Source organism: Podarcis vaucheri, assembly GCF_965113315.1.
Source record: "Podarcis vaucheri genome assembly, chromosome: 15".
Classification (NCBI taxonomy): Eukaryota; Metazoa; Chordata; class Lepidosauria; order Squamata; family Lacertidae; genus Podarcis; species Podarcis vaucheri.
The window spans coordinates 32,340,675-32,354,356 of record NC_138753.1 but is presented as its reverse complement, the minus strand read 5'-3'; the positions used below and the strand labels follow the sequence as shown (position 1 = coordinate 32,354,356).

The following is a 13,682-nucleotide window of genomic DNA, read 5'->3' as shown; positions in this document are numbered from 1 at the left end:
AAACATGCTGTGAAGGAAAAATTGATATTCACAAGGTAACGGAGAGAGTTGTGAATACAAGATAATTGTTTTGAGCAATTTTATTTTAGAATATTGCAAGTTACCTTTCCAGCCCCCTAAATGCCAAGTGAATTCATAATTTAAAAATTGTCACTTGAAGGCAGCCTAGTGTGTCTTCTCAGTAACTGTTCCTATCTGTCACCTAATCTGAAAATCCACAAGATATGCCTGTCCTGGGAGAATAGTAGCTTAGGATGCAGGGGGATATGGTATATTAAAATTTACATGCTTTTTTTTTAAAAAACCCTTCCTGTAGTTCAGTAGCATGAAGTGGTTTGCATTGAAACCGTTGGTAAAACAGAAGAAACAAGCTTTGCCTTTAGTAGCAGTTTAGTAGCTTTGTGCTGTTGGAACAAGCCACACTCCCAGCACCCGTCAGCGGAAGCATGCTGTACTCCAGCAAATGAACAATTGGAAACTCACTTTAAGATCAGGTGTTGGGTGGGCTTGAGCGAATGGTCTTGCAGGCCATATTGAGGCCAGAGGTGTCTCCCCACCCCAGCACCATAGAAGATAAGCATGGAAACCCTGTTGGGTTGTGTGACCTCACTTTCTCCCTAGTTGCGCTTGCTGTCTAGAGGCAGAGTATGATAGAGGGGGTAGTATTTAGCTTAGCCATTCTCCACCACTTCTATCATTTTGAAAAGTTATTATACTGTGGGTATTGTTTTGGTTTTTTTAGTTTTAAGCCATAGTTTTCAACATGAGCCACTTTTAGGTGCTTTTGATCTTCGCTTTCTTTGATCGCACTTCAGCTTTCAACAGAGCCTTCGGCCGCTTCTGGTTGGCATCTAAAAGAAAACAACAATCCAAGTTGATTTGTGTGTAGCACTTTTCAATGTACAGCCTGGCTTTTACTTGATCCTAACCACCTTCTGCCATAAGGCCCCTGTTCTCCATTTTCCATTTAGATCCCTCTGTGTTCATGGCTTGATGCCAACCGCTGAGATCCAGTTTCCCTCAAATGAAGCTCCAAAATTTGACATAGGGCTGCTTGAAGATCAGAATTAAATTACTGTTTCTGTCACTCTGCTGGAATCTAACCTGTATCTTGGGGGGGGGGGAGACCATTAATTCTAATACCCACACTCAGCTGCAAGACCTCAGTGTGCCATGCACCAAGGAACTGTATGAACTTAAAGGTCAATGAGCTCAAAGCATCCACTCATAGGCTGCTGTTGTGTTTCTGCATGATTAACTGCTCTGGCTTCCAGCTGGCCTCTATTAGGGCAGATAATTGCACTACATCTCCGGGTTGGACAGAGTTAATTCCATTCTACCCGATGCAAACTAACTGCATGCCCTCTGAGGTTGCCTCACTATTTCTCACTGCTCACAACCTTTCTCCTAAACAACAATTCCTGCATTAACATGGAGACCTGCCTCCTTGAAAGGTGGCTAATCCCTTTTCACAATTAAAAAAAAATCCAGTTCTTTTGGGTATTAGAATTTAGCCTAAAAGTGTTGATGGATGTCACCAGTCTTAGATGTTTGAGAACCGCAGTAATTCGAGATTATTATTAAACTTGTTAGTCATTTTATCTTGCCCAAGACAACCCAAAGCAACTTAAAATCAAAGAACCCACATAGATACATTAAAACCAAGGTGTGGGGAGGGGGAAATTAACATTTAAAACATCCCACCCACTCTAAAAGTCCATAGATAAAGGCCTGGGTATAGAGGGAAGTTTTTGACTGGCGCCTAGATATATAATAATGGTACCAGGCGAGCCTCCCTGGGGAGAGAGCATTTCACAAACTGAGCCACAACAAAAATGTCCTGGTCTCGTGTTGCTACCCTCTGGACCTCTTGTTGAGGGAGCACACAAACAAGGGTCTCAGATGATGATTGCTGGTCTAGGGGAGAGGCAGTACTTGAGGTATTGCAGTCCTGAGCCACTGAAGGCTTTATAGGTCAAAACCAGCACTTTGAATTGGGCCTGGAAACCGACTGACAGCCAATGCAGTTGGGCTAAGATTGGTGTTACATGCCCTGGTGAGCAACGTGGGCACTGAATTCTCTGCCAGCTGAGATTGGAAAGATGGGTTGTGACAGGGCACTGTGCTGAGGCCATTACCTGTACAGGTAAAGGTAAAGGGACCCCTGACCGTTAGGTCCAGTCATGGCCGACTCTGGGGTTGTGGTGCTCATCTCGCTTTATTGGCCAAGGGAGCTGGCGTACAGCTTCCGGGTCATGTGGCCAGCATGACTAAGCCGCTTCTGGCCAACCAGAGCAGCGCACGGAAACGCCGTTTACCTTCCCGCCGGAGCGGTACCTATTTATCTACTTGCACTTTGACGTGTTTTTGAACTGCTAGGTTGGCAGGAGCAGGGACCGAGCAACGGGAGCTCACCCCGTCGCAGGGATTTGAACCACCAACCTTCTGATCGGCAAGTCCTAGGCTCTGTGGTTTAACCCACAGCGCCACCCGCGTCCCTCCTGTACAGGTACCCCAAAGCCATAACAGCACTCTTGTTTTGACAAGCTTACCTTTTTTACTTGTTTCATCCTGCCCTTCGGCAGCTGCACTCGGTGATCGCCGTGCATATGCTGCCTTCATCCGTTCGAGATTCTTTTTCCGCACTTCTTCGTGAGCAACGATGGGCTTGGGATAGTCTTCACCAATGATGCAGCCTGCACGCTCCTGCACGCTCCGTGGTGCTTTCCAAGGCTCATAAATGTAGTCACTTGGAAACTTCCTGAGGAAGGGGAGGTACTTCCTGCGTGGGTTGTAATGATAAAGGAGGAAGTCAGGTGTGTACGGGAAAAGGCTCAGGGCTTAGTGGCATCGTATGACAGCCCGATGCTTTGCAGAATTAAAATCAATATTCTTAGGTCCATGTCTGCCCTGGAACAGGGTACAACCACTTGGCTCTCAGAAGTCAGAGAAGTGGTTGAATAATACTTTTAGTAGTTCAGAGAATAGCACCTTGCTAATTTCCATAATAAGAAAAACTGAAATTAGACAAAGTAATGCACTCTTTGCTCTATGCATATAGCAAAAAAAATTTTCTCAGTGCAGAATTTGGATAATTTTTTTAAGCATGGCGATGTCAAAGCATTCTGAAATTACAGATTGTAGAGACCTGAAAATCAACCAGATCACTCCTGCACTTATACCAGTTGCCTCTTAGGCACAGGCAAAGCTAAAAAGAGATTCTCACCAATCCTGTAATAGCTTTCCTGTAATCACATTCATAGACACGGTTACTGTTCCCAGCGGTGAACATAAACTCTGCCAGATAACTTAATGCTTGTTTTAAGTGCAGCGGTGCTATATTATTACACCTACTTTATATACTCTCCATTTTTGTCTGTCTTCTTGCCAAAGGCAATTGGTGAGTAGACACGGAAGAACTGGTGGAAAAAGGCACTTGCAGAAAGCCACTGCCAGTTACCGGCATTCAAGGACCAATCGGCATCAAGGAGCAGTTCTTCAAAGACCTGAAATAGGAGCAGTTTGGAAAACGAACACCTTTTGGGAACCGCAAAGAAGTCCAGTCCAATAGTCATAGCTTCCTCATGCTCTACAAGCTTTTTGTAACATATTTTAACTACGCTTCTGGTGTTAATAGGGGACAGAGGGGACAGTAGTCTGACTCCCCTTAAAGGGACAATGAACCCCTGCCATGTATTCCACAATGCAGAAAGGAGGAAGCCATAAGGCAAGAGGCGGCAAACTTTTTCAACCTGAGGGCTGCCTACCCTCACAGGCAACGTTCTGGGGCAGGGGTCAGCAAACTTTTTCAGCAGGGGGCCGGTCCACTGTCCCTCAGACCTCATGGGGGGCCGGACTATATTGGGGGTGGGATGAACGAATTCCTATGCCCCACAAATAACCCAGAGATGCATTTAAATAAAAGGACACATTCTACTCATGTAAAAACACACTGATTCCCGGACCATCCGCGGGCCAGATTTAGAAGGTAATTGGGCTGGATCCGGCCCCCGGGCCTTAGTTTGCCTACCCATGTTCTGGGGTCTGCATGCCAATATTTGGCAGGCAATGGATAGGACTCCTACCCTTTTGTACATTAGCCTGTTCCTGTCATGCAATAAGTCAGAGGTTTTCCATCTACAGTGGTACCTCAGGTTACATACGCTTCAGGTTACAGACTCCGCTAATCCAGAAATAATACCTCGGGTTAAGAACTTTGCTTCAGGATGAGAACAGAAATCGTGCTCTGGCGGCAGCAGGAGGCACCATTAGCTAAAGTGGTGCTTCAGGTTAAGAACAGTTTCAGGTTAAGAACGGAGCTCTGGAACGAATTAAGTACGTAACCAGAGGTACCACTGTACTCTGTATGCAGAATAAACATGCAGGGCAACTTAAGTATGTTGCTTGGGAAGGAGGGTGTTACAGTGCAAGGCAACTGGGAATCTTGAAAATACAATGGTGTTTTTGTCCTGAGAACTAGGAATGGCGCAAGGGGGGAGATCTCCCAGTTTTGAATGGAGTGTGTGCTCAGGGGCAACCTAAAATTCATCCATTAACTAGCTATGGACCTGCCAATAAATCCAGCTTTCCTCTGGCTACGGAGAACGTTCTGAACTCTGCAGCTTTCATGATGAACTCCCAACCTGCCTTCACCTTTTGCCCTTCCTCCCAGGATATCCAGAGGTCTCCTCGCGTCAGGAAGCAAGCCACCGCATGCCGTGCCAAATGATGGATCCAGCCCTCTGTGCGCAGCTGCGTCATAATGGCATCTATAAAAGGGTAGCCTGTCCGGCCCTGGCAGCAAGAAAGGGAGAGGAAGCTCAGGTTTTCCCTTAACACTATCCCGCTCCTATTTTCATTTCTATTTTTCCAGTTCTTCACTCAAGGAAAACTTAAGCAGTGTGTATTATATATAGCAATGTTCTTGAAAACATAAATGCCACTAGTCCCATTGATCTACAGTGCTATATTGGGACGCGGGTGGCGCTGTGGTCTAAACCACTGAGCCTCTTGGGCTTGCTGATCAGAAGGTTGGCGGTTTGAATCCCCGCGATGGGGTGAGCTCCCGTTGCTCTGTCCCAGCTTCTGCCAATCTAGCAGTTTGAAAGCACGCCAGTGCAAGTAGATAAATAGGTACCACTGTGGTGGGAAGATAAACAGCATTTCTGTGCACTCTGGTTTCCATCACAGTGTCCTGTTGCACCACAAGCGTTTTAGTCATGCTGGCCACATGACCTGGAAAAGCTGTCTGTGGACAAACACCAGCTCCCTTGGTCTGAAAGCGAGATGAGCGCTGCAACCCCATAATCGCCTTTGACTGGACTTAACTGTCCAGGGGTCCTTTACCTTTTACCTTTTTTTTACAGTGCTATGAACAGTCAAGTGCATATAAGTGTGGATAATATGTTTGGCCCTGGTGGCAAAGGAGTAGATTTCTTAATTTGCAAATATTTGGGTAGATTGTGAACTTTGCCAAACAGAACATGCCTCACGCCAGGCTTTGAGATGCTCCTTGTTGTCATCCCAGTCCACCTGCACACAAACTGGATTGCCCTCCATCTTGTCAAAGTTGGGGATCCCAGCTCCTGCCGTGTAGAAAAACTCCCGCCACAGGAGTTGCCCGTGCAGAGATACCGGTGGGTCAGAGTGTTTCCTCTAGAGAAGCACAGTAGAGAAGGAACAGTAGTTATTCTTTGGATTGTTTTAGAGCAGGGCCATAGAGCACAGCTCCCACCACTAGTCATGCTGGCTGGAGATCATGCAAGTTGGTAGTCCAACAACAGCTGGAGGACCACTCTTTCAGAGAGTCAGAAGAGGACACATTTACTGCAGTATACTTGAGCTACATGATCAGAATCACAGAGTGATGTTCAGTGGTACAATCTAACAAGAGCAGCACTATGTGACTCTGCTGATCACGCAACGTAGCTGTTAAAAAAAGAGGAGCTTCTAAATGTAGCCGTCTAAGGTCCCACCTGCACAGTATCCATGCATCTGGTCCAATTAAATATTGCAGGTAGCTTTTTCAGTCCACCTTGCCTTGGGTGGCTGATTGCCTCTAGTGTAACAGATGCCCTAGCCATGTAGATGTCACAGCAACTCTGATGGCATCAGTTTACATACTCTTTATATCAGAGTTTTGACAGCCTTGGTCTGGGACAGATAAAAAAAGTCTTTCTGAGGAAATCTGCAAGCAGCATATACGCAACGGAACCCCTTTATCTAAGTCCATGGTCTACAGATTTCTGAAATGCAACAGAAAGTATCCAGCAGTTGTACCAATGAAAACAGACAGTAATCTGTGATTATAGGACAACTGTAGAATAAAAAAAGCTCCTCTTCTTACCCCCTGGTAGATTTCAGTCAGCTTCCACCAGAACATCCGTACAGACAGGCACCCAAATTTGACATAGGGGCTGAGGACCGTAGTGCTAGGAGTCAAAGAATTGGGGGATGTGTCAGGCTTCTTAAAATTGCATACCCATGACTGTAAAGAAAAAGGGAAAAACAACGCATAAAGGGTTTTGAGAAGCTAGATATGTCCAAAGGGCTGCCTTGTGGCTTTCAGGCAAGAGGGCTTTTTGGTGGCGGCCCTGCATTGGGCAGTTCTGTGCCTTGTATGTGCCAGTTGCTTTCTTTACTATATTTTAGGCACCAAAGAGCATCCTGTTCTGTTGTCCCTGTAATTTTATTTGCTCATTTTTAAAATGCATACCCCACTGAGTTTTCAAAGGAACTCAAGGAAGCTTACAAACCAAACATAACAATCCCCATTAAAATCACAAATGTTGACTGCAGCAAAATCCAAAATAGCCAATAACTGTAGCAAAACCCACAGCACCCAATGAAGCCAATATAGAGCCACAGCAGCCAAAATCAGGCAGCAGTCTGATCACACAGGCAAGTTACAAACAGCCATGCTTTTAACTAGCTGCCCAAGACAACAGCGAATGGGCCCAACATTTCACACTTCACAATGTGTCCCACAGGGTGGGTGTAACGACCGAAGAGGCCATAGCACTAGCTATCGCCACTCATGTTTTCCAGGGTCAATGAATCTGGAGCACAGCTTCAGGTAATGTTCAGGACATGCAGGGAGGAACACATGGAAGGTGGCAGTCTCTGGGGTCCCATCTTCATATGTGGGGCATATTGCCGTGGCTTGGGGGGGAAATGGTCTTGCAGGCCAAATCTAGGATTGCCATATTTCAGACAATGAAAAAACAGACAGATCTCTTTCTTTTTCTAAGTTGAGGTTTTTTTTAAGTTTTGCCCAAATTTGTTGAGTAAAAAAGAAGTTTTTGAGCTATTCTAAAAGAAAATTGCCCAAAACGACGTTGCCGACATGGGTTGCCATATGTCTGGATTTTCCTGGACACTTTTTTTTTTGTAATTTCCACCCGGACACTGCTTCCCACTTGCTGTATTCCAGGTATGTCTGGGAAATTCTGGACGTATGGCAACCCTAGCCAAATCTGGCCACCAGGCCAGAGACTCCCCACCAGTGAAGCAAAGTCTGTTGGGCAAAAGCCACAGACATTTCAGTCACTGTACCGTTCTCTTCATATACAAGTCCAGCCGAGCAATGGCCTCAGATTCTCCTCCTGGATAAAGGTGGGGGCCAGCTGTCTTTGGATCCTGCCCCAGTTCCTCAAGAGAAGGGATACCATACTCCTTATCGTGGTCCTCTGTGACAGGTGTGCTGCACTCTAGGTTAGAACATTGATCCGACAGATTCAAAGCTTGTACAAAACACTGCATTTCTGGTTTGTCTGGCTGCCTGTGCCCAAATCTTGCCTCTCTTAAACCCCGATGACTCAATGTAAGAACTTATCTAATTATTAATAACAAGGCCAAGTCAAAGTACAGTGGTACCTTGGGTTAAGAACTTAATTTGTTCTGGAGGTCCATTCTTAACCTGAAACTGTTCTTAACCTGAGGTACCACTTTAGCTAATGGGGCCTCCTGCTGCTGTCATGCAATTTCTGTTCTCCTCCTGAGGTAAGTTCTTAACCCGAGTTAGTATTTCTGGGTTAGTGGAGTGTAACTGAAGCATCTGTAACCTGAAGTGTCTGTAAACTGAGGTACCACTGCACCTTTTTTGCTAACTTTTTTGACTGCTGTAAATCATGCACCTATTTTCAGCATTTTTTGTAACAGGTTGGCAAAATATTTGTTCTTTTATTGTCACTTTGGCTCAGTATTATTTGCCTTCAGCAGCTGCCAGATCTGATTAGCTAAGCACCCTTGTGATGTGCTATTCACAGGCCTGATCTGCACAACACAGTGAACCAACTATGGTTTACTGGGCCTGTGCAAATGTGGATTCCCTTCACAACCCCTTTGCTCCTCTCTGTTCTATTTTACTCCTCATGCTTTGCTCAGCCAAATCTTAGCATGTCATCACAGCATGTGCTGTAAGCCGCCCAGAGTGGCTAGCGAAACCCAGCTAGATGGATTGTGTATAAATAATAAAATTATCATCATCATCATCATCATCCATGGTTAGGCTTATGGTTAAGCTCTTCCCTTGCTAACCATGAACTGCTGCCAAGAACAAACATAAGCACTGAAAATTGTCAATTGGGTGTGGGTAGGCCACCCATCAGGGACGCGGGTGGTGCTGTGGGTTAAACCACAGAGCCTAGGACTTGCTGATCAGAAGGTCGGGGGTTCAAATCCCCACGACGGGGTGAGCTCCCTTTGCTTGGTCCCTGCTCCTACCAACCTAGCAGTTCGAAAGCACATCAAAGTGCAAGTAGATAAATAGGTACCGCTGCGGCGGGAAGGTAAACGGCATTTCTGTGTGCTGCTCTGGTTCGCCAGAAGCAGCTTAGTCATACTGGCCACATGACCCGGAAGTTGTATGCCGGCTCCCTCGGCCAATAAAGCGAGATGAGTGCCGCAACTCCAGAGTCGGTCACGGCTGGACCTAATGGTCAGGGGTCCTTAGGCCACCCATCCCAGGAAGGCAGATTAGCCCACAGCATTTCTATCCAAGTCACAACTCTCTCACACACTCCAAAGGGCCCACTGTATTTGTCAGAATCCAGAAAAACCCATTGCCTGCATCCCGAAGTCCAGAGAGACTCGTACTCACCCTTCATGTTTTCCAAGCTAGGAGCTGGAACTGGCCGCTTTGGAGGACCTAGAGAAGCCAAGACAGTCTGCAGCCGAGTGTAAGTCAGAGGTGCCTTGCCGTTGTTCTCAATGATGATTCTGTTGGAAATGATGACAATACATTATCAGGAATGTCCAGCAATGGATTTTTTTCCCCTTTGGAAATTGCTTGGGAGTTCCTTTTTGTATAAAAATGACTGATATATGCAATTAATAATAATAATCTCTAAGAAACTTTTATCTGGTGGATTCCAGAAATGCATGCAAAATTGGCATGGCCTTTGCTCTTTGTACCCACCTTTCAGTGTCGTACAAAGTGTGGGACACTTTCTGAACAACTTGGACTCCATGTTCAGCTGCCACCCTCACCACCTCAGCATCACGGCGCCTCGCATAGGGTTCTGTGTCGACTTCAAATGTGAGCAGGGTGACCTTCCACTTCTTAAATAGTTCTGGGAAAGCCTCTGCAGGACTGCCATGAACTACAAACAGCCTGAGGAGACACCACAACCTTTGAGTGCTCAAAAACCAAGAAAGCGCCAAAGACTAGGTGAGTTTCTGAGGTCAAGACAGAGAGGACTAGGATCTGGGAGGGACAGTATGGCAAACTGACAGCGCTGTGTGCCAGAATTGTAGTTTTTGCACCTGCATTCTAGTAGGCCAATTTGACCCCCCACACCTCCCCATTTGGCCTCTCCATAGAAAACCATTTTTCAGGTTTGGGGAAAGTTCTGTAGAAATGGCCCCTTCAACCTCCCTGGTGTATTTTGAAAACTAGCCCATCCGGTACTTGCCTTGAGTTGAGCTTCTTGAGGCTCTCGTCCAGATCTCGCAGAGATTCAACCAGGAATCTCCAGCGGTTAATGCTGACTCGCATATTCTTCGGGAACCAGGGGTCAAGGATGAAGATAGGGTAGACCTCAGCACTGTCCTTCATAGCTGCTAGCAAGGCAGGGTTATCATGGAGGCGAAGTGCCTTGCGGAACCAGTGGATCGAAATATTCTTCATTCTGTTGCGTCACCAGCCTGTTTCTCCCCACTTTGTATTAGGAGCAGTGTACAAGCAGGAAAAAGCTAGGTGGGAACGGGAGAATATTTTTACTTTTTCACAAAGACAGTGGTACACGAGCTATCTCATTTGGCAGAGATGGGGAACCTGTGGTCTTCCAAGTGTTTCTGAGTTACAACTCCAATCATCCCTGACCATTGGCCATGGACCGTTGGTGATGCAATATGACCCAACATCTAGAGGGCCACAAGTTCCCTGTCCTGCCACGAAGGTTGACCTCACCCAACCCCCACTAAATAAACATTTAGGGAAACACATGGATATAACTTGTAGACTTTTCAGATGGGCAAACTCAAAGGCACGTATTCTGAGGCACTTAAAGTCAATACAGTGGTACCTTGGTTCTCAAATGCCTTGGTACACAAACAACTTGGAACCCAAACACTGCAAACCGGGAAGTAAGCGTTCTGGTTTGCGAACTTTTTTCAGAAGCTGCATGTGCTCCGTTTTGAGTGCCACACTTCCGTTTTGAGTGTTACACTGAGGTCTGTCTGTTTTTGCTAATTATTTTTTGTGACTCTTTTGTTTTGTTTTTATGACATTGTGGAACCCCGTTCAGCTGCTGATTGATTGATTGTGTGACTGTAGTACATTGCTTACTGCTTTCATTTTATGGATCAATGGTCTCATTAGACAGTAAAATTCCTGTTAAATTGCTGTTTTAGGAGTTGTTTTTAAAAGTCTGGAACGGATTAATCCATTTTGCATTACTTTCTACGGGAAAGCGCACCTTGGTTTTGGAACGCTTTGGTTTTGGAATGGACTTCTGGAACAGATTAAATTTCAGAACCAAGGTACCACTATGGTTAAAAGAGTTCTGAAGCGAGGAATTTCCAGGTTCCCATGCTCCATCTCAAATTCTGCCCTCTATTCACTGCCTGCACTGATGTCAGTCACGATGCAGGTTAACCCAGATCTCTCTTAATTAGGGTTTCAAACTTGCTACAACCCTGGTTTCAAATGAATCCTGGTCAGCACAGGACTCTGGCAAGCATTTGCCCAGGGTGGCTGCCTCACTTTGCCCATGTTCACAATCTGGTTGATCAAAGAGTGGATTTTCCCAACCCTTTCAGCCAATGCTTGTGGATGAATTAGCAGGTTTAATCTGTTTGCTGTGAGCACCAAAATAAGAGGCCAATCAGTATGTCCGATTAACATAAAGTACAAAAGGATGATCTTCCATGTGCAGTAAAAAGATGTGAAAGCTAAGCTTCATCTCCTTCAAGACTAGACTCCAGTGGGGTTCCCCCCCCCCAAAAAAAAATAAGACAGTGCAATATGTCCACCCAGAGGTATGTGTCAATAGGTTCAATGGGGTTTGCTCCCAGGTGGATGGGTGTAGAATTACTGCCTTAAAAATGCACTTGCACATATTTTGCACTACTTTGAAATGGGCGAATGTTTTAAATGGAGAAATATAAGAGCTCCAACTTTAAATGAAGTATAAATTTAAAGCAATGCTGCATGCGGACAATACTTTGCATTGCAAATTAATTGATATGGCTATATTTGAGCTATTTTGAGTACTATTGGAATACTAATAAATGTTTATTTTAAAAAATACTTCTGCATTGCAGATACAGGGAGGAAGCCAGTTGAAAACAATCCTTAGGACACTGAAAAAATAAATAGCAGTATATGCATCGTACACAGTAGCCTCGAAGCTTCAGGTTGTGTGCAGCTGGAGTCACAGTTGTAGAGCGCAAATTAATTAACCAAATCTCAATATTCCAGCAAGCGCCTCTACTGCCATCAGCCTACGGGGAGGCAGTTGCGCATGATCCAGCATGTGCAGGCTCTTGTTTTTGGCAAACCAGTGGCAGCCCACATTCAGCATGCAAAACCCTCCTTCAGTCTTATGCAAGCATTAACAAAGCAATGCACGCAGCAATGTCAAATGGATCTGCTGCTTACACAACACCAACAGCAATTGTTGCGTCTAAATCATCTATCTTCCACAAGTTCAAAATCTTGTTTTACACTTGACCCTTATGCAACACACTCAGAGCTATTCTACACAGGATACTTATGAGGATGTAAAGCCTTTGTCACTGCCCTGGTTAGGTCAAGGAAGGGCCATTGCTCAGTGGTTAAAGCATCGACCTCACAGGCAGAAGGTCCCAGGTTCAATCCTGGGCATCTCCGGGTAAGGATGGGAGAAAACCCATCTTGAAACCCTGGAGAGCAGCTGGCAGTCCGTGCAAACAGTACTGAGCTAGATGGACCAATGTCAATAAGGCAGCTTCCTAGGTCATTATTATCCACAACGACTAGCAGCAAATATCCAGGGCTTCAGACAGAAGTCCTGGAATCTGGACAGGCAAAGCAATTGCTTTACCCCAAAGCTAAGACTCCCTTTCCTTGTACAACTTCAGACTGTAAGTGTGCGGAGAAATCATTTTAAAATATATTTCTACACATTTAATGGGACGCGGGTGGTGCTGTGGGTTAAACCACAGAGCCTAGGACTTGCCGATCAGAAGGTCGGCGGTTTGAATCCCCGCGATGGGGTGAGCTCCCTTTGCCCTGTCCCTGATCCTGCCAACCTAGCAGTTCGAAAGCACGTCGAAGTGCAAGTAGATAAATAGGTACCGCTCTGGCGGGAAGGTAAACGGCATTTCCGTGCGCTGCTCTGGTTCACCAGAAGTAGTTTAGTCATGCTATACGCTGGCTCCCTCGGCCAATAAAGTGAGATGAGTGCCGCAACCCCAGAGTCAGTCACGACTGGACCTAATGGTCAGGGGTCCCTTTACCTTTACACATTTAATAAATTCCTGCAAGACAAAAGCATCAGGAAAAGAGCTGAGCTAGAAACTTTCTTGCTGATGTGCTAGTTTTCTAGTTGAGCTGAGAGGCTTCCCCCCACCCTTAAGAAAGATTTTGCTGTTGACATCCCTCCATCTGGAAAGACAATGGAGGAGTGTGCCTTTCCCGGTGAAGTCAAACTGCTGGAAGATTGCAGCGTTTGCTGTGGGGAACAGCTGCTAAAAGGGGCATTCTCTATCTGCAGTCTGAAACAGTACAGCACTCAGCTAGCTTATTCCGCAACTTCAACACGTGTCCAACCAGCCTCAGGCTGCCAGCCTATCTTCACTTACCTGGGAGTAAGATCTATGGAACTCAGTAGGATTCAGAGCTGAGTAGGCATGCAGGGTTAGTCCACCTTGATTCTTCCAGGCAGAGGAGAAAAATCATATAAAGCGCTATTTATAACTTCTTTCTCCACTCTCTGCGACCCCACTTCGGCTCTTGCAAACCGGTTATACTTGCGTAACTTAGTGATGCCCAACCTCACAGCATCCGAGAAGTTACACAACTGCGCGCTGTCACTCTGGGGCGTGACTTTCTGCTACTGCAGCCTCGCCCCACTCGCATACTCGATCTCTCTGGATTGGTTTAAAGAAACGGAGCTCCCGCCCGTTACTCGAGAGTCATCGGGCATGAGTAGTATTCACACGTGCCGTGCAAATCGGGGTTATGCCCCAGTCCTAGG

The 13,682-nt window shown here is 45.9% G+C and overlaps 1 protein-coding gene across 1 annotated transcript; it reads right to left on the bottom strand.

Moving 5' to 3' along the window:
- Window positions 1-559: 559 nt before the first annotated feature.
- On the bottom strand, window positions 560-13,472 carry LOC309519464 (cryptochrome-1-like). The gene is made up of 11 exons (XM_082200477.1): window positions 13,288-13,472; window positions 9,915-10,194; window positions 9,419-9,613; window positions 9,101-9,219; window positions 7,555-7,709; window positions 6,347-6,487; window positions 5,488-5,655; window positions 4,654-4,794; window positions 3,355-3,506; window positions 2,553-2,782; window positions 560-851 (listed from the first exon to the last, which is right to left on the bottom strand). The coding sequence occupies exons 2-11, from the start codon at window positions 10,127-10,129 to the stop codon at window positions 775-777; spliced, it is 1,593 nt and encodes a 530-aa protein (XP_082056603.1). The 5' UTR covers window positions 10,130-10,194; window positions 13,288-13,472; the 3' UTR covers window positions 560-774.
- Window positions 13,473-13,682: the final 210 nt, after the last annotated feature.